General features: G+C 35.6%; 4 protein-coding genes across 8 annotated transcripts; 3 read left to right on the top strand and 1 right to left on the bottom strand.

The window, feature by feature from the left end:
• Window positions 1–2454: 2454 nt before the first annotated feature.
• Window positions 2455–6828, top strand: LOC130726334 (uncharacterized). 3 transcript variants are annotated; one of them, XM_057577584.1, is made up of 9 exons: window positions 2455–2616; window positions 3171–3336; window positions 3424–3512; window positions 3732–3795; window positions 5021–5098; window positions 6024–6100; window positions 6196–6262; window positions 6359–6466; window positions 6555–6828. In XM_057577584.1, exons 2-9 carry the CDS (start codon window positions 3265–3267, stop codon window positions 6582–6584), a joined length of 585 nt encoding a protein of 194 aa, XP_057433567.1. In that variant the 5' UTR covers window positions 2455–2616; window positions 3171–3264; the 3' UTR covers window positions 6585–6828. The 3 variants fall into 3 exon arrangements, with proteins under 3 accessions (XP_057433567.1, XP_057433568.1, XP_057433569.1); XM_057577585.1 differs by having other exon boundaries at window positions 2458–2616; window positions 3212–3336; XM_057577586.1 differs by having other exon boundaries at window positions 2462–2611.
• Window positions 6829–9183: 2355 nt separating this feature from the next.
• On the top strand, window positions 9184–13111 carry LOC130726335 (putative disease resistance protein At3g14460). Its single transcript, XM_057577587.1, has one exon. The coding sequence runs from the start codon at window positions 9261–9263 to the stop codon at window positions 12954–12956; it is 3696 nt and encodes a 1231-aa protein (XP_057433570.1). The 5' UTR covers window positions 9184–9260; the 3' UTR covers window positions 12957–13111.
• Window positions 13112–19534: 6423 nt separating this feature from the next.
• On the top strand, window positions 19535–22828 carry LOC130726336 (L10-interacting MYB domain-containing protein). Of its 2 annotated transcripts, none has more exons than XM_057577589.1 (5): window positions 19535–19703; window positions 20414–20764; window positions 20853–21383; window positions 21472–22062; window positions 22159–22828. In XM_057577589.1, exons 2-5 carry the CDS (start codon window positions 20450–20452, stop codon window positions 22621–22623), a joined length of 1902 nt encoding a protein of 633 aa, XP_057433572.1. In that variant the 5' UTR covers window positions 19535–19703; window positions 20414–20449; the 3' UTR covers window positions 22624–22828. The 2 variants fall into 2 exon arrangements, with proteins under 2 accessions (XP_057433572.1, XP_057433571.1); XM_057577588.1 differs by having other exon boundaries at window positions 19536–19708.
• A 1575-nt stretch (window positions 22829–24403) lies between these two features.
• On the bottom strand, window positions 24404–27542 carry LOC130726338 (uncharacterized protein At2g39920). 2 transcript variants are annotated; one of them, XM_057577590.1, is made up of 5 exons: window positions 27354–27542; window positions 26931–27071; window positions 25700–26144; window positions 25224–25424; window positions 24404–24787 (listed from the first exon to the last, which is right to left on the bottom strand). In XM_057577590.1, exons 2-5 carry the CDS (start codon window positions 26992–26994, stop codon window positions 24568–24570), a joined length of 930 nt encoding a protein of 309 aa, XP_057433573.1. In that variant the 5' UTR covers window positions 26995–27071; window positions 27354–27542; the 3' UTR covers window positions 24404–24567. The 2 variants fall into 2 exon arrangements, 1 of the variants encoding a protein (XP_057433573.1); XR_009014795.1 differs by having other exon boundaries at window positions 24656–24787; window positions 24938–25424.
• Between the last annotated feature and the right edge of the window lie 170 nt (window positions 27543–27712).

Here is a 27712-nt window from a genome sequence, read left to right on the forward strand (position 1 = left end):
AAAAAAATTAAATATACAAAATAGATAAAGTCATAAAGTCATGCAATAAATATAAAAACCACAAATGACAAGCAACCACATCAAAGTCAATAGAAATATATTAGTTTAAATAATATCAATTAAAATTCATCAAACAATATGTGGAGTTGGTAAAAAGAATTTTGAAATGTAAAGACCAACATTGAACTCATCCAAGATGTGAATTCTAACACTTAAAATATACTCTTAAATGTTTCACATATTTAAAATGTGAAGTCTTCATTATAAGAATATAATTTTTATTGCAAGCTAATTTCCAAGATATAGTCCTGGTAAGATTAAGCTGAGAATTTCCGTGTTGCCCGACCCCGCCTGAGTACTATGTTAATGTTGCCCCAAGCGTACCTATAGCTCTCTGGTCTTGACCCACAAACCTATAATATTATCTTATGAGTCGTACGTTTCAACCAATTAATCTATAAGCTCCAACATATCTCTACATGGGTTGTGTTCAAGACCTTTTATAATTATTTATTTATTATCTATTTGAAATTTTATTAAGAGTATTATTGTACTTTTCATTTATATATACAGGACAAGACTCTGTGTAGTAGCAGGGAGATTGATCTCCACCCCATCCTGGAAACTAGGCCCTAAATGTGGCAATCCTTGCGGGAATTCACGCATGGATGTCGGTGAAAATTGTCATTTCTATTGGTGGTGAAAAGCCCCCTCAACACTAACACCGCAATATTATAACATAAAATATTATAAAACATGATATGGTTACACAAACTATAAAAACTAAAACAATAAATGAAGAACAACAAATAACCCTAAGGTCCATCATGAGGAGTGATGATTCATTAACACCTCATTTTCTTTCTCAGTGTATTTTCACTCATTGTTATTCTTAACTCTATCTGCAATTCCTATTATATCACTTATCATAGAATATGGATTGTCTCCCGCTGCTTCACCATCTAACATTGTTAAAACAAATATTGCACAATAAAGCAATTAATTTTTCTCTCACTAAATTAAGGGTTCCCCTAATATGCACCACTTTTAGAGTGGTGTAATTTTACACCACTTACTTTGACTGGTTATAGCCGGTCAACACATTATTTTTATTAAAAAAAAGTATCATTAAAAATTTGTTATATATTAAATTTGGGGGTTTGTTAACTTACTCCCACTTGTTTTTTAGAAGGAGTAAGTTAACATCCAACACCTTTTCTGTTGGACAAAAAACTCCACAAATTTGTTCTTAAAAATAACTAACTTCACTTCAGGGCTATTCATGTAATTCAATTTTATTTAAATTTTAAAATTAATAATTTCTCTTTCCTCATTATGAAACAATGCAAATTTATAGGCATAATTGTGATTTGAGTTTCAATTTTTTAAAATTTAAAAAATATAACCTCCTCTGCTACGTGACTGGTTCTGTTGTTACCTCCATTGTAAAGTAAACTACCTTCGAACTTCGAAGTATTGTTTCATTTTTCCTTTCAATGTATTGTCAATAAATTGGATGATAACCAGAAAAAGACGAAAGCATAAACTGTTTACATGATTTCCATGATTTCATGTTTTGAGGTTTTTTTTAATTGAGGATTGTTAATTCATGATCAGAGTTTAGAAGCATATATCAGTAGATTAATGGAGGGCATGGGAACAATTGAGAACGAGACGAGAAAATGGAGCACAAACAAAGATAGATGCTGAAAAAACGGAACACGTTTTATTAAAATGGAAAACCTGAATTTAAAATTTAAAATTAAAAACGAAAATAAAAACTGAAATGTAAATGACCATAAAGCCAGAAAATTTGGGTTGTTTTATAATTGGATGGGGTGGTTTTTTTTGTCCAAAGTAAAAGTAAAAGGTGTTACTTGTTAACTTACTCCTTCATAAAATCTAGTGGGTGTAAGTTAACAAACCCCTTAAATTTGTTTAAAAAAAGATGTGTTGACCTGTTATAGCAGGTTACAAAAAGTGGTGTAAAATTACACCACTCTAAAAGTGGTGGATATTAGGGGTCACCCTAAATTAATCATGACATTTAAATAAAAGAAATAAGGGTTGAGATTCTGCTACACAGTAATGGAGGGAAGACTTATGGAAGAAAATCTGAATTCCTTATCGTAACTCATTTCTCTTTATTTTCTTCGTATCTCACTCACTATGGTGTGAGTAGATTTGAAGTATCAATCAACTATGATTGATCATGGACATCTTTGTAGTTAGACCTAAGCCATTGACTACCAAGGAAGATTCAAACAAAACATTGGTGATGAATCATTTCTTTATCAAAATTAATTTTCCCATAATGCAAAATAAAAAGTTGAAAGAAGTTCATGGACTCTCTTCCTCTGCCATTTATGGGCTTCATCAAAACCATGAAGCCATTTATAGGCCTTGTTTTCCATCATAACCCACCAAAAAAATAACAACATAAAAAGTTTCTGATCAAGCTTACCTCACCCAAATGAAAAAAGGTTTCTGACCGAGAGAGAGAGAGAGAGAAACACCAGGAGGTTGATTCACGAGTTTCTGAATCGCATAGGTAAGGACGCAACGCACAGTAGATTGTTCCAAATGCAGCATTGTCGTCGTTGAAGCTTAGGTCAGGTAAAACACTCTCACCTTTCTGTTAACCCTAATTCCCCTCACATGGTAGTAGAACTGTTATACCATAGGTTTTATGGTCCTTTACCTCCGTTTGAGGTTAAAAATATCTTCTTTTTTGGCCGAATTTATGTTTTGATTTTATTCTAGAAAATGGGCATGTGTCGATTTTGATTTATCTTAGGTTTTAGTGTCAGTGAACTACATTTCATGTGTTTGTTGTTATGCGTTTATATCCAGAAGCATGGTCTTGTTTTTATTTATTTTGAGTTTGAAGCGTGTTTGATGGTGGGTTATTAGTATGGGAAGTGTTTGATGGACCACCAAAATGCTTAGACACCCATTGAGAGTTGAAGAGAATAGAGAATAGAGAGAAGTAATAGATGTGATATATGATGTGATAAGAAGTGAGAGATGTCGAGAAAATGAGGTGCTTGATGGGTGTTTGTATTGTTGGTGGGAGTGCTATATATCCGCCATGGCAGTTTCTCATGGCGGTTTTTTGGCTTTCCGTCATGGCCGAGAACCCACCCGTGTCTTCTCTCTCACTTTCTCAGTTTCACGATTCACTCTTGAGCACAACAACACACTGTTTCAGTGTTCACGAAATCCTTCCGTCCTTCGTCGCCGGCCGCCAAGCAAGAGAAGAGAATGATCGGCGTCGGAAAGATGAAGCAGTACAGTAACATCCTTGACAAGCCCCTCACCAAGGGCAAGCAAGAGGTTTTCAATTTCCCCCTTTTTGTTTTTTCCGTCAGATCTCATCTCGCTTTTCAATCTGAGCCTAATTTGATGATGATGATGATGCAGGTTAGTTTGAGTGCGTTCGCATTCTTGTTCTCTGAGCTTGTTCAGTACAATCAAACCCAGGTCGACAACATCGGCGAGCTCGAACGAAGGTCAATTGAATGATCAGTATTAATGGTGTTTTTTATTTGTTTTTCTGGATCCAGGATAGTGAAGAATAAGTCTAACATTTTAATTATATGTGTTTTATTTTGCAACTTAGCAAGTTTTAAGAGAGAACAAAATTCCAGATTTTATGAATTCAAGATTTATTTTTCTTGAATATATTATTATTATTATGTAGTTTGATACTTTACAATTAAATCCACCAGGTTGGAGGATGCTGGATATGCTGTTGGGGCTCGAGTACTCGAGCTGCTTTGCCACAGAGAAAAGGTACGGCGAGTTTTGTAAATAATCCTTGTACAAGTTTTACTTTATATATCATAAGCTCATTGTTGGAACACACAGACAGATGAGAGGAGAGGGATTGCTATTTTATAGCAAAGTTAACAACTAATAAGACTAGCTTAGCAGTAGCACTAATAAGTAATAACAGAACTCAATTTTCAACTATCTAATTGTTTCAATCACTTCTAACACTCATGACAAAGCTTAAGATTTGGGTGAAGACTCCTGAATGATTTTAATTATATTTTTAATATTATTATTGGCCTCTACTATCAACACTCTCCCCACGGTTGACTGTAGTGAAAGTCTGTTGTTCCGGAGAACTCTCACAATCCGGGCGGCTTTGTCATTTGATCAATACTTAAGCTTGAACCTTAGCATTGTAGCATAGGTTCATAATGTCCTGTAGTTGAGTCTGTAACTCCCATAGACAGATCTTCTGGTAAGGGCTAAGGCTGTGCTGTGCCTGAACTTGCATATTCTTTAATAGGCAAAAGTGAAAAACAGGATGTACTCTACTGTGTCGTGGAAGTTGCAAACTATAGGCAACTTCTCCTAGTCTCCTCAATTTTGTAAGGGCCATAAAGATGATGCACAAGCTTTCCATTTCTTTTTTCAAGTAAATCCAATCATCCACCTGCAACTCGATCTCCCTCCTTCTTGTCAGCCTGCACCTTCATCTGTTCTTGAGCTTTTTCCAAATTTTTCTTTAATCTACCAGGCATGTTGTCCCCTCCTGAGTCAACATATTGACCTCCTCAACTTTGGAATGAAAAGTATCTCGTTTAAAAATAGTAAGTGGACCTCTCCCATAAAGAGCTTGGAAGGGTGTCATATTGGCATAGCTATTATTATTGGTATTAAACCAAAACTCTACCCAAATCAACCAAAGAGATCAGTCTTATCAGTTCTTTTCTCTTTACCACCAATAGACTTCCAGACGCCCACCCTTTTGGCTTGTTAACATTCTCTTTCTAAAGTGAAAGAGTCCATACTCATCCATTATTCTGTCAAATACTACTTTGTCCACAACTAGACATCGTGGTAAAAATTGGCTTATATATTCATTTGGGCTATAAGTTGATCTTTTGTATATATTGGACTTGACAGTTAGTATTTAGTAATGAGTTTGACTTTAAAGTTTGAATATCTCTATATTTTTGCATGGAGTTGGCATGATTGATATAGCAATATTATTCTGAAATTACAGGGAAACAGAAGGGAGACACGGCTGTTGGGTATTCTTTCTTTTGTGCACAGTACAGTGTGGAAAGTATTATTCGGAAAGGTGAGCTCCTTTATCAAAATTTGTTTTTCCCCACTTCCCCCCCCCCCCCCCTATTTTATCAATATTATATGAGAAGGTGAGTAAAATAAAAGAAGTGGAATATCCTTGCTTAGAGACATGAGCATTGATCCTTTCTTGTCCTTGACTCCCAGTATGGAATGCCTTTTTAGTCTGACAAAAAGTATCTAAGTTCTAGCGTCTATGTCCTTCAGAATATAAATGAACATTACAATCCTGAAAACAGTTTTATCTTAGCTATACAACATGCGGGATAGAATAAAATTATATGATGGGCTGTGTTTAATGCAAAGCTGTTTTGGGTTGTTCATTCTAAAGCTTGTATGTGTTTTTACGGTATTTTAACTAGTTTGATCCTTAGGTTCGCCATGATATGGTCCTTCAGACGAGAAGAACTATTCAATACCTAGACATAGATATGTATTTATAAATTATAATCAATGGTGTAAGGGAGGTAACTTCAGCAAATCTTACAACTAAGCACATAAAAATTGTGGGAAGTTTGCTAAGCAGAAACTATTGGCTATTTTATACTCTGTTCTGGTTCATATACTTATTCTAATATGTGCGTTGGCAACTAAGTTCATTCTAAAGCTTGTATGTGTTTTTACGGTATTTTAACTAGTTTGATCCTTAGGTTCGCCATGATATGGTCCTTCAGACGAGAAGAACTATTCAATACCTAGACATAGATATGTATTTATAAATTATAATCAATGGTGTAAGGGAGGTAACTTCAGCAAATCTTACAACTAAGCACATAAAAATTGTGGGAAGTTTGCTAAGCAGAAACTATTGGCTATTTTATACTCTGTTCTGGATCATATACTTATTCTAATATGTGCGTTGGCAACTAAGTTTTTTTAGCACCTCCTTGAGTTTCAATATTTTTTTGTCATTATATTAGGTAGCTGACTCGCTGGAGAAAGGAACTGAACATGAAGATGAATACATGATCAGTGAAAAAGAGCTCCTAGTAAACAAGTAAAATTTCAGTCTCAATATTATATTTGAACTGCTACACATACCAGATTTTTGTCCATCTATTAGTTGTGAGCTTATGAATTTCTGGTTTATAGATTCATTTCTATCCCAAAAGACATGGGGACGTTTAACTGCGGAGCATTTGTTGCTGGAATAGTACGGGTAAGTGCTTTGCTTCACGCAGTTACCTTCTAGTTATGTGATTCTTATTAGAGAAGGTGCAATTGAGTGCTTTTTGTTTTCCATTCATCAATGAAGGGTGTCTTGGATAGTGCCGGATTTCCAGCTGTTGTAACAGCTCATTTTGTGCCCATGGAAGGTCAGCAACGGCCTCGGATGACGATTTTGATAAAATTCGCTGAGGAGGTAAATAGTCATTGATTTTGCTTTTGCTCTTTGCACCCCCACACACCCATTCTTATCTGAGTTTCTTATATGGCTTTCTATTTTCTAGGTGTTACGTAGAGAAGCAAGATTAGGCTGATGTTTATAACAAGAATTTTCAAGATATTTATGATGCTGTGTACACCAATATAGAATGATGTGGAACTTTCATACTTTGCATGTGAAATGCAACGTAGGATTTTCGACGGCCTTTCTCTAAACTCTTGTTTTTCATTCCAATTTATCTCATGCTTTGTAGTCAAGAATTTATCCTTACTGTCTAAATTATGATGTACAAAAGGAAAAAGTCTGGTGTTTGTTAATTAATTTCAATTCTTCCCTCATCCCGTGTATTGATTGACAATCATATAGATGAAGTAATGCTTGATTTGCCCATTGCGTGCACTAAAAATGTGTTCTTCACACTAAGAAACTTGGATGGCATGCTTTCATTTTTCCTCCTAATTATTATGTCAAAAAGTAATGGATTTGTCCAAAATTTTGAAGCATAGAAGCTCATCATGAACTACAGAGAAGAATACATAGGACTCTCCAGTGCACCCTTTGCACTGTCTATTTTGTTTTAAGAACTTTCTATTTTGTGTCTGTTGAGGTATAGAAAATCTAATATTTTTTATAAATGTTTTAGTTTATTATTATATTTTGGTTTAGTTTATCATTATATATCATTATTCAATGTTTTATTATTGATTATTATACAGAAAAATTACGTCTTACATTATATGGTGATACCTAGAATGCTAACATGAATGTTTGTTAGCCAACGTATCATTTAACAATATCAGGTGTGGTAATTTAAGATATTAAAGGGGGTAAAAACGGGGAAATAATTTTACAAGGACAAAAAATTAAATAATACGAAGGGACTAAAAATAAGATTATCTTACAACACACATTTTTAACCATATTTAAGACTCTTTACAACACATTAAAATGTTAAGTTATGCTCGTAAATAATAGCTAATGTCCTATCATTGGCAATTAAACAAAAATTACCTCATTAAAATAAAATAGCTATAAAATTACACTTATAAAAATGGAGACATAATATTTTAGTAGAAGTAATACTACTACATAATTTTAGCTTTTCTTAGTAGTTAATACACTTTGAAAACAACACTAAGAACTTCTTTCTCATTCCTCTTCTAATTTAGCTCTCACACTTGTATTTCAATCAACAAACAAGCTTTCTATCTATAATTTAAAAGAGTAGGTTTGCTAGCTCCCTCCACCGTCATATGACCAGCTAGTACATCAACAACATGTACCAAATTTGACTTTTGAATGCAAATATGCTAGGTTGTTTTACAGCTAACAGTTCATGTGGCAGCTTGACAGCTATAAACTACGACGAATCTATATATTTTAAGTTGTGGAGGTAACAAATTGTGGGGAAACGGGAGGAGGGGGAGGTGGGGAAATGGGAGGAGAGGGGGGGAGGTGGAGGTTGAAGCAGCCGTTGGAAAATGGTAGAGTTATGGCCATCATTGGTGAAGGAGGAGGTGTTAGAGTTTGTGGAAGAAAAAAAGGGGGAGACAAGACAGAAACCAAAACTAATTTGAAAATGTTTGCAAGGAAAGTCCAGAACTAATGAATAAAATGATTAATGGTCAAATTAGTCCATGAGTTTGTAAGTGAGTTTGATTTTAGCTCATTTGACGAAAAATGACATTTAGTGGTGGTCAAAAACCGCCAGTAATTGTATAAATAACCGCCACTAAATGTTATTTTTCGTTAGAATGACTAAAATCAAACTCGCTTACAAACTCAATGACTAATTTGACCATTAACCCTGAAAAAAATCACGTGAACAACTTACATCTAATTAGAATTACCACATGAACAGATGATTGGGTAAAAAATAAGCCACATGCATTATGACGCCACGAGTCATTATTTCAAATGGAAAATGCTGTGGGGCACGAGGTGGGGTCTCGTGCACCAAGCACGAGGCAGTTTATGGCGGTTTCAAACCGCCAGAAATGTGTAACGTATACGGTTATTAAAGCACCGCATTTTAGTGGCGGTTTTAAATCGCCAGAAATGCATTAAATTTGAATTTTTTCCTGGCACCGCAAGTTAGTGGTGGTTTAAAACCGCCACTAATTGCTCCTCGTGCACTCTCGTGCCTTAGACCTTTGTAGCAAATAGCACTGCTCATTTCAAATAACTTTTTTTAGGAACAAAAAACTATGAAAATGGTTAGGACGTTGTTGTTTGGGTGAGAGCGAACTGTTGCTCCGATGATTAGAAGAGTGAAGAGAAAAGAAGTCGACGGTGAAAAGTGAAGATTATTCAAAGGGTATATTCGTGTTACATTAAATTTCATCACTCAACTTATTTTTGGCTCAGGGTATCCACCGCCGATAGCCGTGATTAATCTCTCTCAGCGGGTGCTCGCACTAAGCTCTAAATGGATAGCCGCAATATGTGTTTCATTCCCATTAGCAAGGATCTAACTCCTGACCATATGGTTAAGGGACGAAGTAAGCTAACCACTACACCACACCATGTAGTTTGACACTTTGACTAAGCTATGGTGGTTCACCTGTTAGCTCAAATAAAATAAATACTAATTTAAGTGTACCATATTTCACGAGTCACGACACGTGACCAAAATTAAGGCATTGACTTTGACATAGTATTATGATATCCTCATTTGTCATTCTCACGGATCAATAATTCAATATCACATTCATCATTTAGGTGAAGCTTCTGAGTTCTGAAACAATTTACATTACAAAAGAAAAAAAAAATGGCCTTAGCTTTGGTGGGTCAAGCACTTATCTCTTCTTGTGTGGACATCTTATTAAGCAGGATAGCTTCCAGTGAGTTTCGAGATTTCTATGCCAATAGAAAGCTGAATGAATCTCTGTTAGATGAGTTGAAGATAAAGTTGCTGGCACTTAATGCTGTGCTCAATGATGCAGAGGAGAAGCAGATTACTGATCTTGCAGTGAAAGCATGGCTTGATGAGTTAAAAGATGCTGTCTTAGATGCAGAAGATATACTGGATGAAATAAACACAGATTCTATAAGGCGCAAGGTCAAAGGAGAATCTGTGAAGTGTACTGCCAAGGTGAGATCATTACTTTCACCTCCTTTTAACAAATTCTATAGGAGCATGAATTCCAAGCTTGAAGCGGTATCTCAAAGGCTAGAATATTTTGTCCAACAGAAAGATATTCTTGGTTTGCAAAATGTTACTAGGAGAGTCTCTTTCAGAACAAGTTCAGATTCAGTGGTGGAGTCTGTTGTGGTGGCTAGGGAGGATGACAAAAAGAAGCTATTGAACATGGTTTTATCTGATGATGATTCAAAGTCTAATGATATAGAAGTGATCACAATATTAGGCATGGGAGGTATGGGCAAAACAACCATGGCCCAAGTTCTTTACAATGATAGTACAGTGCAAAGGCATTTTGATATGAAAGCTTGGGCATGTGTATCAGAGGATTATGATGTTTTCAGGATAACAAAGAATCTCGTTGAGTCTTTCACCTCAAAAATCAACAATAGTACAAACCTAGATGTTCTTCGTGTTGAATTAAAGAACAGCTTGAAAGACAAAAAGTTTTTGCTCGTGTTAGATGACCTTTGGAATGAGAAGTACAATGACTGGCATCACCTAATCACTCCTTTATGTAGCGGTAAAAAGGGAAGTAAGATCATTGTGACAACCCGACAACAAAGAGTTTCAGAGCTCACACATACTCATAGCTCCCCAATTTGTGAGTTGAAACTTCTAACAGATGAAAATTGCTGGTGTTTACTTGCCAAGCATGCATTTGGAAATGAAGATTGTGACAGATACCCAGTCCTTGTAGAAATTGGGAGGAAAATTGCCAAAAAATGTGGTGGACTGCCATTAGCAGCTAAAACATTGGGAGGTCTTCTGCGATCAAATCTTGATGTGAAGGAATGGAATAGAGTTCTGAATAGCAACTTATGGGCACATGATGTTGTTTTACCAGCTTTGCTCATAAGTTACCTTCATCTTCCAGCACACTTAAAAAGATGTTTTGCGTATTGCTCAATTTTTCCAAAGCAACATTTGTTGGATAGGAGGGAATTGATTTTGCTATGGATGGCTGAAGGATTTCTACAAGCCCATGGAGAGAACACAATGGAATTAGCTGGTGATGACTGCTTCAATGAATTATTATCTAGATCCTTAATTCATAAAGATGAAGCTGTTAAGGAAAAATTTCGTATGCATGAATTGGTATATGACTTAGCTAGACTTGTATCTGGAAAAGGTTCTTGCTGCTTTGAAGGCAATGAAATCCAAAAAAGGGTCCGCCATTTGTCATATTCAAGAGACAAGTATGATGTCTCTACAAAATTTGAGAGCTTTTATGACCTCAAATCATTACGCACCTTTCTACCACGATCTCTGCATGGATCAGATTGTTACATAACCACAAGGGTGTTACCTGATTTGTTGCCAAAACTAAGATGCTTACGAATGCTATCACTGTCGAAATACAAAAACATCACAAAGCTGCCTGATTCCATTGGGAATTTGGTGCACTTGCAATATCTAGACCTTTCCTATACTTCCATCAGAAGGTTGCCTGCAGAAACCTTTACCCTCTATAATTTACAGACCTTGTTGTTATCACATTGTAAATTTCTTAATCAGTTGCCATGGCAGATTGGAAATCTTATCAGTTTACGCCACCTTGATGTTAGTGACACTAATTTGATGGAGATGCCAGCACAAATCAGCAGGCTGCAAAATCTCTGTAGTTTGACTACTTTTGTTATTGGTAGAGGAGAAGATGGATTAAGTATTCAAGAGTTAAGAAACTTTCCTCATTTGCAGGGCAAGCTATGTATTTTGAGGTTGCAAAATGTTGTCGATCACATGGATGCATTGAAGGCCAACTTAAAGACCAAAGAGCTAATTGATGAGCTTATGCTAGAATGGGGAAATGATCCACAAGAACAAGATTCACAAGTTGAAAGACATGTACTTGACAGCCTGCAGCCATCAACACGTTTATTGAAACTCCACATCAGATATTATGGTGGCACCAGCTTTCCAAATTGGATAGGAGATTCTTCATTTTCAAACATCACAGTCCTTGGTATCAGTGATTGCAATTTTTGTTTCTCACTTCCACCATTTGGACAACTACCTTCTCTCAAGGAGCTTGTAATCAAGAGGATGAAAATGGTGAAGACAGTTGGGCACGAGTTCTACTGCTGCAATGCAAGCTCCTCTTCATTTCAACCATTTCCAGTTTTGGAGAGTCTCGAATTTGAAGACATGTCAGAGTGGCAGGAGTGGCTACCATTTCAAGATGTAGGTAGCAACTTTCCTTTTCCTCGTCTTAAGCATTTGTGTTTAAACAGGTGCCCTAACTTGAGAGGAAACTTGCCGAAGTATCTACCTTCATTGTCAGAGGTTCATATCTCAGAATGTAACCAGCTAAAGGCAATATCATCTGATCTGCACTGGAATACATCAATTGAAGTAATTCATATTACAGAAGGAGGAGGTTTGTTGTCTTTGCTTGAAAAAAATTCTTATTGTAAACTATCAATTGAAAAGTGTGACAGCTTGCAGTCTTTGCCTAGAATGATACTCAGTGCCAACTGTCTTCAAGAATTGACTCTTAAAGACTTGACTCTGATTTCCTTCCCAATAGATGGTTTGCCCACTTCATTGCAATCACTTGAAATTTGGAACTGCAGGAAGTTAGAATTTCTATCTCATGAAAGTTGGCACAAATACACATCACTTGAAAAAGTGGTACTTTGGAATAGTTGTCATTCCCTGAAATCTTTTCCATTAGGTAGCTTCCCTTCCCTTCAAGAGCTTAACATTTGTTTTTGTCCAACCTTGGAAGAAATTGGAGGGTCCGCTCGTAAGTTGGTTGATTTCAATGTCACTGATTGTGAGAAACTCAAGTCATTTCCGGAACAAAGCGATATTCCTTCCCTTGAACATTTGGGCCTTGCTAGTCTTCCAGAGCTAGCAATATCCCCAAGCTGTTTGCCTTCTAATATACGATCACTTTCTCTTGATCTTGGAATTCTGTCATCTATGTCTAAGCATGAATTTGGTTCCCAATTCCAACACCTCACTTCTTTGTCCCATCTTTATGTTTTTGGCTTTGGGGACCAAGATCTTATGAACACACTGCTCAAGGAGAGGTTGCTGCCCACTTCTCTTGTGTTTCTGGGCCTGTATAATTTTAGCAGTTTGAAGTTTCTGGAAGGAAATGGGCTTCAACATCTCAGTTCTCTCCATCAACTCCACATTGACAAGTGTCCGAGCCTTGTTTCCTTGCCAGAAGATCAACTGCCACACTCTCTTGCAGTGCTAAATTTGGAAAAGTGTCCTTTACTAGAAGCAAGGTATCGAATTCGAAAGGGGAAGCATTGGTCTAAGGTTAGTCGCATCCCGGTCATTAAGATAAATGAGGAAGTTATAATATGAGTTGTTAAATTTAGAGAAATCATCAAAAGGCAAGGACTTCGATTGATTTGAGAAACTCTGATGTTAATGTTATTGATATGATATTACATTTCAACAAAGTAATGTTGTTGTCCTTATTCACATGTTGTGAAAGAAAGAATTATGTTCTTGTTTTATTATCTGAGTATAGTATCAAAGCATCATGCCATCTTTTTTCCTGTTTGTGATCATCAGGGCCAATTAGACAAATGTCTAAGAAAATTGCATCATAAGAAACTACACCCTAAACACATGTTAGCCATGATACCTGATAAATTGGCTTCTCTTCTAGTGTGGTAGAATCACACCTACCAGTTGTAGCTCGTTAGACCATGAAGCAGTTGATGATTTGTTTGAATCCTCACTACATAAATTTTCAGATTTCTTGTTGATTTCACTTCTGTCATCAGAAAAAATGTTTACAAATAATTTATTTCCTACTGATTTTTTGCAGCTAATTAAAAGACTCTTCTTGATGTGGTTATGATTTTTTACTGTAGTGACTAGTGAGATAGCCAGATAGGCATTAAAGACTCAGATGAAAGAGAGACACAAAGCATGTTATTAATGTTCAAAATAAGTGAATGACTTATGAGTGAGTGATTTTAGAGAGTGACTTTAAGTCCAACTTCTACACTCTTTAGATGGAAAATGAATTGCAGGCACAACAGTAAGAAAAGAAGAGCTGAGGCAATAACTACTCATGCATTCACATAATCAAATTACTACCAATGAATATGGATTGACTGATTAACGCAATCAACTCATGCAACTTAAAATTGGTTTCTGCTACTGAGCATGATCAGCCTGATCACAAAAATGCTGGAGCAGTTCTCTGATATCCATGCTTTTTAAGAAAGATCAGTTAGAAAGGAAATCTTTTTAATCATATGTTAGACTTGCTTAGAAGCATAAATAGCAATTGAGTATTCTCTCTTCCAAATATGGGATGATATGCTATTGATTCTTGTTGTACATACTGAATCCATTTTTTTTTCATCCTCCTCCTTCCTTCTAAGTTCATCATACTGCTTTATTTTTGTTAGTCATGGCTAAATATCATGCTGATAGTGATGATGCTAATAGTTATGTGATATGCTTTCTGATAGGTTTTAATGACTCATTTTCACTGATCCGTTGTTGATGAAGCCTCTACCCCCACTGAATTTTGTTTTCTCTAGTTATCCAAGAGAAGTAACATATTGACATTGTTTATCTTGTTCCACCTTTCTCTAGCATGTGTTTCTCAAATCTCAACTGACACTAGTCGTGTCATGTATCATCCTTGTTCCTAGATCTTAGATGTGAGGGCAACTTCTCACATTACTTGTTTTTCTCGAGTCCTTATTTCATAAAAGTATCTTGATAACATAATTTTCACTCTTCCAAATGGTTCAAAGATTTAATCTGCTGCAGGAACTAACAATCTGTGTCTCGTGTTCATTCTCCATCATGTTCTCTATATTTCCTTGTTTTACTGTGAACTTGATTCCAATGATTTCATTCACTATAATTTGATTCTCCTAATCTCATAACTTTCAATGTTAGTTCTTTTGTTATTAAAGACCTTCACCAGTTGAAAATGATTGGCATGGGTAAAGAAAGTTCTTACTAGTTTTTTTACTTTTGAAGCTAATGAGTATGTATCTCATTTTTCAGATGTAAGTACTTTTTTTTTCTAGTCAAATTGTTTTCTTCTATAAATTCAGTTTCAAGTGCTGTACATAATGCCTTTTTTATGGCATGCTAGATTCTCCCATTTTTCTGGCAAAATGTTAAAGTTTCTTAGTAATAAAATTCATTTTCCCAAGTCTTCTAATTCTCATTTTCATTTTCTTAGTAATAAAATTCATTTTCCCAAGTCTTCTAATTATCATTTTCATTTTCCCAAGTCTTCTAATTCTTCTACTTGTTCTACATGTCCTTCAGCAAAATTAAGACATTTATATCTGTCTCAACTCAAAATCATGTGTCCGCTTATTCTTTTGATTGTCGTGTCCTCAAAGCCCTTCTGAAAGCTATTAGAAAGTCCTACTTTGACTAGAGAAGATTTGACTCCTCTCAAGTGAGAGACTCACTTCAGAGGGTAAAGTAAGTCATCACAACAATTAATAATGATTACTTACTTTGAAAAGTCAATAAAACAATATTTTATACCCTCTCACTTTAGAGGGGCCAAACCCGACTAGAGAAATGAAGTTAGGCTTTCCAAATTCTAAGAAAGGCAAGAGATATTTCCTAACTCTTATTGATGACTCAACAACACAAGGTTCAAATGGACATTTTGTCCAAAACAAAGCAAAAGCTTCGGCTTGAGTAAGTTTTTTCAAACTCATTGTGTCTCTGAATTTGGCAAAGCCATTATACAGTTTCAATATGATAATGCCTAGGAGTTGTTTTTATCTGATTTTATGCAGAAATAAAGAATGATTCATTATTTTTCTTGTTTACAAAGACCTGAGCAGAACTCAGTTGTTGAAAGGAAGTACCAACACTTACACTTATCAATAGATTCCTCATTCGTTCCCCCACTCAATTAGACAAAAGAGAGCTCAAACCTCTTCCACTTATCACCCAGAGACTTAAACGCCATACTATATCAAGTCAAGTAACACACCCACCCTGCATTTTAACGATGCAAACTTGAAACTTCGCTCATTCAAGAAGGTATAAGTATAATACTCCAAGGTACAAGTATAATAATACTCCTAAGCTTCAAGTATATAAGGTGAATAAGTTTAAGTTGTGTAGATCTAATAAATGTGCTTCTTATGTTTCTGTGGACAAAAATAAAATGATGCTTTTGCAACTATTAATGAATATAATAATAAAAAATATAGGCTTAAATATGTTTTTGGTCCCCCTCAAATTAGGATCTCTTGGTTTAGGCCCCTTTAAATAATTTCTTTTGGTATACACCTTTATTTTGAAAATAATATGGAGGGATAAGAACCTGCCGTTACCTTTACCTAACAGACGCTGATGTGACATATTTTAGAGGGACATAAACCAAGGAACATTGATTTTAGAGGAACATAATTCAAAGAACCATGATTTTAGAGGACGTAAAGTTCAATTTTTATCATGTCTTAGGTCCCTCTAAAATAATGATTCTTTGGTTTAGGTCCGTCTAAAGGATGTAAGGTGATGACATGGACTGAAACCTCAGTATTATTTTGTATTTAGAGGTGTATGCCAAAAAAAATATTTAGAGGGGCCTAAACCAAAAGACCCTAATTTTAGAGGTCCGGCAATATATGTAAGCCAAAAATATATAATGTGTTCATATTCATTCTATCTACGATGAGGTTCAAATAGTTGGTAGATAGCTGAACTCCTTAAGCATTTAGTCCGAGATTCGATCTCTGGACAGTGTGTATGAAGAAAGATTGTTCGGAGAGACCTATCAACTTAATGTGATCTCAGAGTCTCGAAGAGTCTAGTTGCATGCAGTGTTTTAAAACTCGACTCGGTCATCGACTCGGTCGGGGTACTGAGTCACTGGTCGGACCAGTGGGTCACTGGTTCGATTGCTTGACTCGGTGTATATTAAAAAATAATAAAAAATGTCCAATGCAATATAAAGTTAATATATAAATAATAAAATACGTTTTTAATCAACAACATCATGGTGGTGCAGTGGTTGATTTTCCTTTATATTACCTTCATGTCCTGTGTTCGAACCCTCCTGGAACAATTTTTTAACAAAATATCATGTTTTTCTCCCAATTATACACAAAATGTTTCCAACAGGATAAAAAAAAAACAATTTGAAAGGCCCAATATGTTAAATAATCCAACTGGACTGAAAAAAAAAACAATTTGAAAGGGTTAAATAATTACTAGAAAATGGGCTTCCATATATGGCACATCATTAACAAATTAATAAAAAAAACAAGAAATGGGTGACTCGTCAGTTCAATCAAAAACCGGCCGAGTCACCGATTTGATCATTAAACCGGTCGGTTCAAAACGGTTTCAGTCAAGTGACTTGCACAACCGATTTGAAGTGAGGCTCGGACCGGTCAGGTCATCGAGTCCCAGTCCAACCGATCGGGTCGGCCAATCCGAGCCGAGTTTTAAAACACTGGTTGCATAGTTATCAACTATGTGAGTTTAAAAAAATTAAATATACAAAATAGATAAAGTCATAAAGTCATGCAATAAATATAAAAACCACAAATGACAAGCAACCACATCAAAGTCAATAGAAATATATTAGTTTAAATAATATCAATTAAAATTCATCAAACAATATGTGGAGTTGGTAAAAAGAATTTTGAAATGTAAAGACCAACATTGAACTCATCCAAGATGTGAATTCTAACACTTAAAATATACTCTTAAATGTTTCACATATTTAAAATGTGAAGTCTTCATTATAAGAATATAATTTTTATTGCAAGCTAATTTCCAAGATATAGTCCTGGTAAGATTAAGCTGAGAATTTCCGTGTTGCCCGACCCCGCCTGAGTACTATGTTAATGTTGCCCCAAGCGTACCTATAGCTCTCTGGTCTTGACCCACAAACCTATAATATTATCTTATGAGTCGTACGTTTCAACCAATTAATCTATAAGCTCCAACATATCTCTACATGGGTTGTGTTCAAGACCTTTTATAATTATTTATTTATTATCTATTTGAAATTTTATTAAGAGTATTATTGTACTTTTCATTTATATATACAGGACAAGACTCTGTGTAGTAGCAGGGAGATTGATCTCCACCCCATCCTGGAAACTAGGCCCTAAATGTGGCAATCCTTGCGGGAATTCACGCATGGATGTCGGTGAAAATTGTCATTTCTATTGGTGGTGAAAAGCCCCCTCAACACTAACACCGCAATATTATAACATAAAATATTATAAAACATGATATGGTTACACAAACTACAAAAACTAAAACAATAAATGAAGAACAACAAATAACCCTAAGGTCCATCATGAGGAGTGATGATTCATTAACACCTCATTTTCTTTCTCAGTGTATTTTCACTCATTGTTATTCTTAACTCTATCTGCAATTCCTATTATATCACTTATCATAGAATATGGATTGTCTCCCGCTGCTTCACCATCTAACATTGTTAAAACAAATATTGCACAATAAAGCAATTAATTTTTCTCTCACTAAATTAAGGGTTCCCCTAATATGCACCACTTTTAGAGTGGTGTAATTTTACACCACTTACTTTGACTGGTTATAGCCGGTCAACACATTATTTTTATTAAAAAAAAGTATCATTAAAAATTTGTTATATATTAAATTTGGGGGTTTGTTAACTTACTCCCACTTGTTTTTTAGAAGGAGTAAGTTAACATCCAACACCTTTTCTGTTGGACAAAAAACTCCACAAATTTGTTCTTAAAAATAACTAACTTCACTTCAGGGCTATTCATGTAATTCAATTTTATTTAAATTTTAAAATTAATAATTTCTCTTTCCTCATTATGAAACAATGCAAATTTATAGGCATAATTGTGATTTGAGTTTCAATTTTTTAAAATTTAAAAAATATAACCTCCTCTGCTACGTGACTGGTTCTGTTGTTACCTCCATTGTAAAGTAAACTACCTTCGAACTTCGAAGTATTGTTTCATTTTTCCTTTCAATGTATTGTCAATAAATTGGATGATAACCAGAAAAAGACGAAAGCATAAACTGTTTACATGATTTCCATGATTTCATGTTTTGAGGTTTTTTTTAATTGAGGATTGTTAATTCATGATCAGAGTTTAGAAGCATATATCAGTAGATTAATGGAGGGCATGGGAACAATTGAGAACGAGACGAGAAAATGGAGCACAAACAAAGATAGATGCTGAAAAAACGGAACACGTTTTATTAAAATGGAAAACCTGAATTTAAAATTTAAAATTAAAAACGAAAATAAAAACTGAAATGTAAATGACCATAAAGCCAGAAAATTTGGGTTGTTTTATAATTGGATGGGGTGGTTTTTTTTGTCCAAAGTAAAAGTAAAAGGTGTTACTTGTTAACTTACTCCTTCATAAAATCTAGTGGGTGTAAGTTAACAAACCCCTTAAATTTGTTTAAAAAAAGATGTGTTGACCTGTTATAGCAGGTTACAAAAAGTGGTGTAAAATTACACCACTCTAAAAGTGGTGGATATTAGGGGTCACCCTAAATTAATCATGACATTTAAATAAAAGAAATAAGGGTTGAGATTCTGCTACACAGTAATGGAGGGAAGACTTATGGAAGAAAATCTGAATTCCTTATCGTAACTCATTTCTCTTTATTTTCTTCGTATCTCACTCACTATGGTGTGAGTAGATTTGAAGTATCAATCAACTATGATTGATCATGGACATCTTTGTAGTTAGACCTAAGCCATTGACTACCAAGGAAGATTCAAACAAAACATTGGTGATGAATCATTTCTTTATCAAAATTAATTTTCCCATAATGCAAAATAAAAAGTTGAAAGAAGTTCATGGACTCTCTTCCTCTGCCATTTATGGGCTTCATCAAAACCATGAAGCCATTTATAGGCCTTGTTTTCCATCATAACCCACCAAAAAAATAACAACATAAAAAGTTTCTGATCAAGCTTACCTCACCCAAATGAAAAAAGGTTTCTGACCGAGAGAGAGAGAGAGAGAAACACCAGGAGGTTGATTCACGAGTTTCTGAATCGCATAGGTAAGGACGCAACGCACAGTAGATTGTTCCAAATGCAGCATTGTCGTCGTTGAAGCTTAGGTCAGGTAAAACACTCTCACCTTTCTGTTAACCCTAATTCCCCTCACATGGTAGTAGAACTGTTATACCATAGGTTTTATGGTCCTTTACCTCCGTTTGAGGTTAAAAATATCTTCTTTTTTGGCCGAATTTATGTTTTGATTTTATTCTAGAAAATGGGCATGTGTCGATTTTGATTTATCTTAGGTTTTAGTGTCAGTGAACTACATTTCATGTGTTTGTTGTTATGCGTTTATATCCAGAAGCATGGTCTTGTTTTTGTTCCAACGAGCTTGATTGTTCCTGTTTTTTATTTTATTTTTATATTTTGAGTTTGAAGTGTGTTTGATGGTGGGTGATTGTATGGAAAGTGTTTGATAGACCATCAAAATGTTTAGACACTCATAGAGAGATATGAAGAGAATAGTGAGAAGTAATAGATGTGATAAAGAGTGAGAGTTGTGAGAAAATGAGGTGCTTGATGGGTGTTAGTATTGTTGGTGGCAGTGTTATCAAATATCCGCCATGGCAGTTTCTCATGACAGTTTTTTGGCTTTCCGCCATGGCCGATATCCCTCCATATTCCGCAATTATTTGTCATGTATGGCGGGATTTCGGCTTTCCGCCATGACCCGCCATATTCTGCCATTATTTGTCATGTAATTCATAATTATTATTGGAATGGAATTGAGGTTTGTAAACTGGTTTGTTTGTTTATTGGTTGCATGTAGAATCTAGTGGAACATTTTCATCGTGCGAGGCGAAGGATGTCGAGCACACCTGCAAAAGCCAGTTGGCCACCTGCGATCCATAAAGCATTTGTTGATGTATGCCTTCGAGAAATGATGAAGATGAATGAGCCGGGGACGCGAATTGCCAAGGTGAATTGGAGGAACATTGTTGGATCCTTTTACGCAAAGACTGGCGTGAGATATACCAAAAAACAAATTAAGAATCATTTTGATGCAACCAGAAAGATGTGGAAAGTTTGGGTGGAGTTGACTGGGGATAGTAGCATGAAATGGGATCCCGAAACCAAGAAGTTTGGCGCTACTGAGGAAGAATGGCGCAATTATATTCAGGTATATCTGGTAATTATTAATGTTTATCTAAGATGGTAAGAGATCTTCACGGTTCCAGACTAATAATTATGAAGCCAATTTTTTGCAGGAAAATCCAGTAGCTGCGCAATTTCAGTCTAAGGAAATCCAGTTTAAAGAAAAATTGGATATCATCTATGATGAGGGAATACGGCTTGAGGCAATTAAAAGTGGAACAAAACCTAAGTGGCTGAATGATGCTTTAGGTTCACCTCCTTTGCATGGAAAAGAGCGAGAGAAGAAACGTAAACGTGTTGTTAAGGAATGTGTTTCTGATGAGGACTGGGTTGATTCTAAGCCTTCAAAAGCCAATTGGACACCTGAAAATCATAAAATATTTATTGATTCATGCCTCGAAGAAGTATTCAAGGGGAATAAGTGCGGGACACATTTTACCAAAGAGGGCTGGAGGAATATTGGTGAATCCTTTTATGCAGAGACTGGTCTGAGATATGACAAAACACAAATTAAGAATCACTTTGATTCAACCAGAAAACAATGGAAAGTCTGGGTTAAGTTGATTGGTGATGATAGGATGAACTGGGACCCAGAAACCAAAACATTTGGTGCTTCTGAGGAAGAGTGGCTCAATTATATAAAGGTATTCAGGGTAATTATAAATATTCATTCACTATAGTGAGAGGTCTTCATGGTTTTGGTCTAACAATAATTAAATGATTTTGTGACAGGAAATCCCAGAAGCTGCGCAATTTCAGTTTAAGGAAATGCCATTGTCTAACAAGTTGGATATCATCTTTGATACAAGTGTACAAACTGGGGAAATGGAAACTTCATCAGGGTCAGGGCTTAAGAGACATAATGATACTTCAGCTACATCTTCTTTGAGTGGAAAAGAGCGAGAAAAGAGACATAAGAATGTTGGTCTGGGTTTTGACTATAAGGGTGCCATTTTGGTTAATGCTACGCCAATAAGTACAATTGCAAGTGATCAAAGCATGTCTAGCTCATCATATCATAAGGTCAAAGCCTCATGGACCCCTTTAACGCACCAGATCTTTGTTGATATATGTCTGCAAGAGACATTAAAGGGGAATAAGCCCGGGACACATTTTACAAAGGAAGGTTGGAAAAATATCATGGAATCATTTTATTGGAAAACTGGTTTGAATTATGATAGATTACAACTTAAGAATCACTGGGATTCTATGAAGGATCAATGGAAAATTTGGTGTAAGCTAATTTGCACTAGTTACATGAAATGGGATCCATCTAACCATATGTTTGAGGCTAGTGATGAAGATTGGAAAAACTATTTGCAGGTATTTTAAATTACTGAATGCACTTAATTTGTATTCGTTGTAAGTTTGCAAATCTTAGCGAGGTTCATGATTTCCTCTGTTATTCACCTGGTACAGGCAAACCCAGAAGCTGCCCAATTTCGCCATAAGGAACTGCAATTTGCTGACATGTTGGAAACCATCTTCAATGGAATCACTCTTACAGGGGAGACTGAACCTGCTGCGCAACCAAGGAAAAGTGATGATAGTGTTGTCACTTTCCCTTTGCATGCAAAAGAACCTGACACAGCCAGCTTAGATGTGAACACTAATTTTCTTTGTGATGCTGTTGCATCAAAAAGTATTCAAAAGAATGCTATTGGACTTTCATCCCCTGGAGGCAAGCGTAACTATAGCATTGGTGAATGTATTGAATGCCTTGATGGAATGGAGCAACTAGAGCAAGGAAGTGACCTCTACTTGTTTGCTTTAGATGTTTTCCTTAAGCAGGAATACAGGGAAATCTTTCTGCAACTGAAAACGCCTAATCTGAGGATCTCATGGTTGCAGCGGCTTCAGTCTGGTGCTCAACCTTCACTCTAGGTTTCTGTCATACTTTCACCTGTTTCTCTCTCTAATTTCTGCGTACTTTATATATTTTGGTGTTTACGCAGTGTTCGGTCCCTTGCATGTAGTATTACAAGATGACCACTTTACCTGGAAGAGTACTAATGTATATGCTTAAGTTATTACAGATTTGACTGGTTAGTGGTAGTTGAGTTCCATTTATGTCTCTTATGTTATTTTACATTTGTGTTTGGTATATCTCAGCATCTGATCTCATGTTGGTGCTGTGGTGCATGAAATGTTTCGCATGTGCTTCGAATGCCTGAGTCATGGGGAAGGTGGATACTAAGGAATCAGAAATCTTTTTAAGTTTTTGGTATTTTGTGCATATTTTTATTCTTAGACCATGAGGCATTCTCACATGATCAGTGTTGTCAAATAGTGGTTATAGCGGTGCTATGGCCTAGCGCTTTTTAGGCTTACCACTACTCCGTTATTACCTGCTATTTGCTGCTTTTTCCTGTTTCTTCTGCTATTTTCCGCTTTTAAGAGGCTGGAAATAGCAGTTACCGCTATAGTCCTTGATCTGCGATTAACAACGCTGCACATGATGATATTTTTCATCAGGCTTCAACTTAACATAAACAAGATATTTGATAACATAGTACCTCACATTGATGCGGAAGATCCCTCTAGGTTAAACCGGTGTAGAGTTATGGTCATTAATAATGATTCGCGCATGTAGAATTTGATGTGTTGAGGAAAATGTTCAATATTAAAGAAACTGTGAAGCATGAATGATATGAACAGTTAGTGTCCATCACAAATTTGATTCGTGTAGAGTTATGGTCATTCATAATGATTCTCGCATATAGAATTTGATGTGTTGAGGAAAATGTTCAATATTAAAGAAACTGTGAAACATGAATGATATGAATAGTTAGTGTCCATCACAAATTTGATTCGTGTATTCTAACCGTTTAGTTTATTTTAGACTTGCACATTTGGTGGTCCCGAATGTAACATGATTGTGCAAAGGGAAATGCGTGGTAGTACGAAACCGAATCAAATAATGAAGGGCATATGTTTCTTTTTATTGGATACAATGCTCATTAATGGTCACCATCTTCTCTTATATTGCAAACTTGGCTTGTTTCGTTCCGTTCTATTTAGCAATGCTCTTGTGCAAAAGTGGTTTTCAATGTTCAAAATGAGCGTTTTTTGTCCACGATCTTATTGATGTGAGCGATTTTGGTCCTTCGGTTAGATGGCCGTTCAAAAACTAACAGAGTGTGCTTTTGTGGCTTTCATTAAATGATGTGGATGCCTATGTGTTAGCCATGTAATTGCCACATAAGAAATAATATTAAAAAATGAAATACAAAAATAAAAAATCTCTAAACACAACATCATCATCCCTAACCCATGGCCTCCTTCTACCTCTTGTTCTCTCCTCTCTATCCCTTCAAACCCCGTAAGCTTACACAAAAGAGAAATGGAAAACTCACCACCATCAAGTCCTTCAATCGCACCCTTCCACCTTCATATAACCACCGATGGCTTCACGGTGGCTCTGACCCTTGGAGATCATAGACCACCCCACCCACTTGCACCACCACTCAGCCACCCCTTTCTCTTCTAGATCCCATAAAACCCCCCATAACCTTATAGAGACAAGAAGCATAAGACTCACCACCACCACCAAGATTGCATAAACCTATCTGCAGTGTAACCCGTCTTGGAGCTAAGAGCCCAGTTGTGAGCAGATTTTGAAGAATAGACAATTTAATTTGGAATGATAAACAATTATGCACAATTTAATATGGAATAATAAATAGAAATATAAATAAATATTGGTAAATGTGCACAATAGTAAAGGATAGTTAGAAAAGAAACCGAAAAAAATGAAGGTAATATAAAGGATCTTCCAAATATTTAGGGCTGAAGTAAGAGTTAAACAAGTAGAATTTTTTTGGAGCTTTATCCCTTCTCAGCCTTAGTGTCTATGCTCTGTGTCTGATGCATAAACTTGTCACATACAAGGTCAGGAAGCAAAAAGTTTTGAATTCCTGTGCCTGGAGCGATCAACGCATCCATATGGCTGCTTATGATACTTCTTATTCGGAAACCCTTCTTCAGTATCACATTCCTTTGCCTAGAAAAGTACTCATTCCCTTTGGTAGAATCTGAATCTTCTCCTCTGCAAAAATACAAATTATTACGCTTTCGCTAAAGCTAAAGTTAGTAAATTAAATATATATGCTTTCAGAAAAGCTAAAGCTAACTTAAGCAAGTGAGTGGTAGATAAGAGAAGAGATAACTAGATATGAAAATGTCTAAGATAGTTTACCTCTTAAATATGTTTGTAAATATCAATCCAAGAAGAGCAATTTTAAAGCATTGAAACCAATTGAGAACCCATGAGACCTCGAGAGAAGGCTAGATCTTAAAAAAAAAATTGGCCAATAACTTAGGATCTTTCCTTAGTGCATGTTTGGCCACGGTGAGGCCAAAATCATGTGGACAATCACAAAAACTAAGACAAGGGGCTTCTGCTCACCGTGATTTTTTACCATACATCCAAACATGCACTTTGGCATTTTCTTGGATAGATAAAAGGATCATAGTTACTATACCTCATCATCAAGGAAGCCCAACCTCTAAATCCAACAGAAACAAGATGATTAATGGTGACATTTTGGTATATTCCAGGCTCTCTTGATAGCAAAATTATAGACCATCCATTAGTTTGGAGGTTCAAGTATAATCTTGAAACAAGCATGATATTTGTATTCTTTGCCTCCTTGATACAGTTGCTAATGCTGTCATTATGAAACCTGCGCCAAAAGAAACTGCTTCCTAAGTTACAAAAATAAAGATCAGGATCGAATAGAGCTTATTAGTTTACTATTGATTTAGTTAGATACTACTGTAAAGTTAATTTGTGTGTTAGTTGGCATTAGTAACTACGGTTATCCTATTTTAGCAGTTTGTTTGTTTGTTAGCAAGTTATAGAATGTGTATAACGTTCAATACCAGTTGTCTCTTATGTGAGAACTTTTCTATATTTTGCATTATCCTGTATCAAGGAGCATTAGTTGCAAGGAATTACCTATGAGACAAACTAAAAGAATAAGGATTCTGAGGAACAATGTCATCTATGTCCATCAACACGACATCCAAACCATCATCTGAAGGTCTAACACTCTTGAAGTAATAATCAATCATAGACACAGTTAAGTTCAAGTCTCTAGCATATTGACCTCCTTTGATGTAATGTATAGCCAGATCTTTGCAGAAGTTTGGAAGATCATATCCTTCCAAGTTATTGAGCTCAACATGCAGAGAATGCACCCTGCAATAACTGTAATAATCAAGCATATTGAGAAGCTCAATAACTCCGGTACTCTTACTTTGACAGGATTGCAGCATAATCACCATGAAAATCAGCAAAGTAATTAACAAAACTCCAAGAGAAACAAGTGAACCAACAAAGATTGTCGCGGTAAAAGATGTCATGTAGAATCCTGACAATAGCTCATAATGGCTACCTGTCTCTGTGAACAGCAAAGAACAATGTTACAATTCCAAGGTGCTAAAATATAAGATACATGAGAACAAGCACTAATAATATCTACCAGCCCAAGCATCAAATGAGTACAGCTCTTGTAAGTCATGCTTCATGGTAAATTAGTTGTTAAGGACCAATATGACTCAACCAGAAACAGAGATAGAAACAGACGAGTTCACACCATAGGAAAAGGCATTTCAATATTATTGGGAACAGGAAAAAAGACCTTCTTCACAACAGAAATCCCCTTTACAAACTTAGGATTTTCTCTATTAGAATCAATCCCAAAAAAATACTGACTGCCCTTTTCCTAACCAAACAGACTAATATTTAATCTTATTCATCCTAACTAACTTCTAAGTAATAGATAATCCCTATAACATATAATGGATAACAGATAATCCTTACTAACATAATGGATCAACTAATATTTAAATCTAATATCCTAACTAACTCTTGATGACCATGGAAGCTCATAGAGTAATTCCTAATTAAACATGAACCAAATCAATTGATGAGCTCGATTTAGAATTTTTTTATGTACATTTTACTTTATTTTTGGGTGGGGTGGGGGAGTAGGGTTGAAGTTCTTATTCACAAGACACTACTTTTTACAATATAATTCATAGGTGAAAATGAAAATAGCATAAAGGTAAGTAATAATCATCTATATCCTCAAAATATTAATCTATTTAAGAGAAGGCTCTAACAATAGATCATAATGTTTAAAATTAACTTAGAGCCAAAGAGTGGCAAATTTGGCCTTACATACCAGAATCAGTTGAGGAACTACTTGCAGAGGACTGCTGCTGCATTTGATGGGCATAAGCTGACATGGCTTCAAGCTATAAACTAACCAATAATCTAGTTCAAGTAACAGCTCCAGTTTGCTTCCAGGGGTGAAATGCATAACCTATAATTCAACACACATTCGGTGAAGGGCTACACGATTTTCAAAACCATCAACACTAGGGGCAGGGCTACACATGGGTTCGCAATCACCAAAAAGTAGAACTCAAATTGGTTCAATTTTTTTTTAACAAGATGAAATGAAATTGGTTGCCCCCTGAAACGTGATAAAAAAAATACCCCCAGTGAAAATTTTAATACACAAGTACACAACACAGAGAAAACAACTATCTTGTTGATACATGCAGCTATGACTATGAGGGAATTTGGTGAGTGAAAAAAGCACCTGAGAAAGACATTAATCTGCGCCAAAACAGAATCTTGAAGATAATACGAGGACTGAAATTTCACTTCAATGCCAAAGCAAAGACATTGATGATTGATGTATAGCACAGAATGCATGAGGGAAGATATTTTGCCGTTGTCTGTTGTACTGGCTTCAGTCACTCTCAGAAGGAAGCTTCCTTTTTTCGTTTTAGTTATGTGTCTTTCCTTAGTTGTTTTTTTAAATACTTGTATCGTTCAATGAAATGTAATTTTGATATAGCTGATAATATTCAAATCTTGGTGGGACATTAGGACTAACTCTTCTAACAAGAGTTTTTTTCATTCACCTGACTTAAATATAAGACTAAACTTAAAGGG

This window comes from Lotus japonicus, chromosome 6 (assembly GCF_012489685.1).
Source record: "Lotus japonicus ecotype B-129 chromosome 6, LjGifu_v1.2".
NCBI classification, from domain to species: Eukaryota; Viridiplantae; Streptophyta; class Magnoliopsida; order Fabales; family Fabaceae; genus Lotus; species Lotus japonicus.

What these genes read in the sequence shown, in the direction of transcription:
- LOC130726334 (XM_057577584.1), top strand. Translation starts at nt 3,265, where the DNA reads ATGATCGGCGTCGGAAAGATGAAGCAGTACAGTAACATCCTTGACAAG. An exon ending in GGAAAGTATTATTCGGAAAG is followed by an intron (nt 5,099 to 6,023) that starts GTGAGCTCCTTT and finishes TCATTATATTAG; the next exon opens with GTAGCTGACTCGCTGGAGAA. An exon ending in AAAGAGCTCCTAGTAAACAA is followed by an intron (nt 6,101 to 6,195) that starts GTAAAATTTCAG and finishes TCTGGTTTATAG; the next exon opens with ATTCATTTCTATCCCAAAAG.
- LOC130726336 (XM_057577589.1), top strand. Translation starts at nt 20,450, where the DNA reads ATGTCGAGCACACCTGCAAAAGCCAGTTGGCCACCTGCGATCCATAAA. An exon ending in AGTGGCTCAATTATATAAAG is followed by an intron (nt 21,384 to 21,471) that starts GTATTCAGGGTA and finishes ATTTTGTGACAG; the next exon opens with GAAATCCCAGAAGCTGCGCA. An exon ending in ATTGGAAAAACTATTTGCAG is followed by an intron (nt 22,063 to 22,158) that starts GTATTTTAAATT and finishes CACCTGGTACAG; the next exon opens with GCAAACCCAGAAGCTGCCCA.
- LOC130726338 (XM_057577590.1), bottom strand. Translation starts at nt 26,994, where the DNA reads ATGTCAGCTTATGCCCATCAAATGCAGCAGCAGTCCTCTGCAAGTAGT. An exon ending in TAGTTCCTCAACTGATTCTG is followed by an intron (nt 26,145 to 26,930) that starts GTATGTAAGGCC and finishes TGCTGTTCACAG; the next exon opens with AGACAGGTAGCCATTATGAG. An exon ending in TCTTTTAGTTTGTCTCATAG is followed by an intron (nt 25,425 to 25,699) that starts GTAATTCCTTGC and finishes CTTTTGGCGCAG; the next exon opens with GTTTCATAATGACAGCATTA.
- LOC130726335 (XM_057577587.1), top strand. Translation starts at nt 9,261, where the DNA reads ATGGCCTTAGCTTTGGTGGGTCAAGCACTTATCTCTTCTTGTGTGGAC.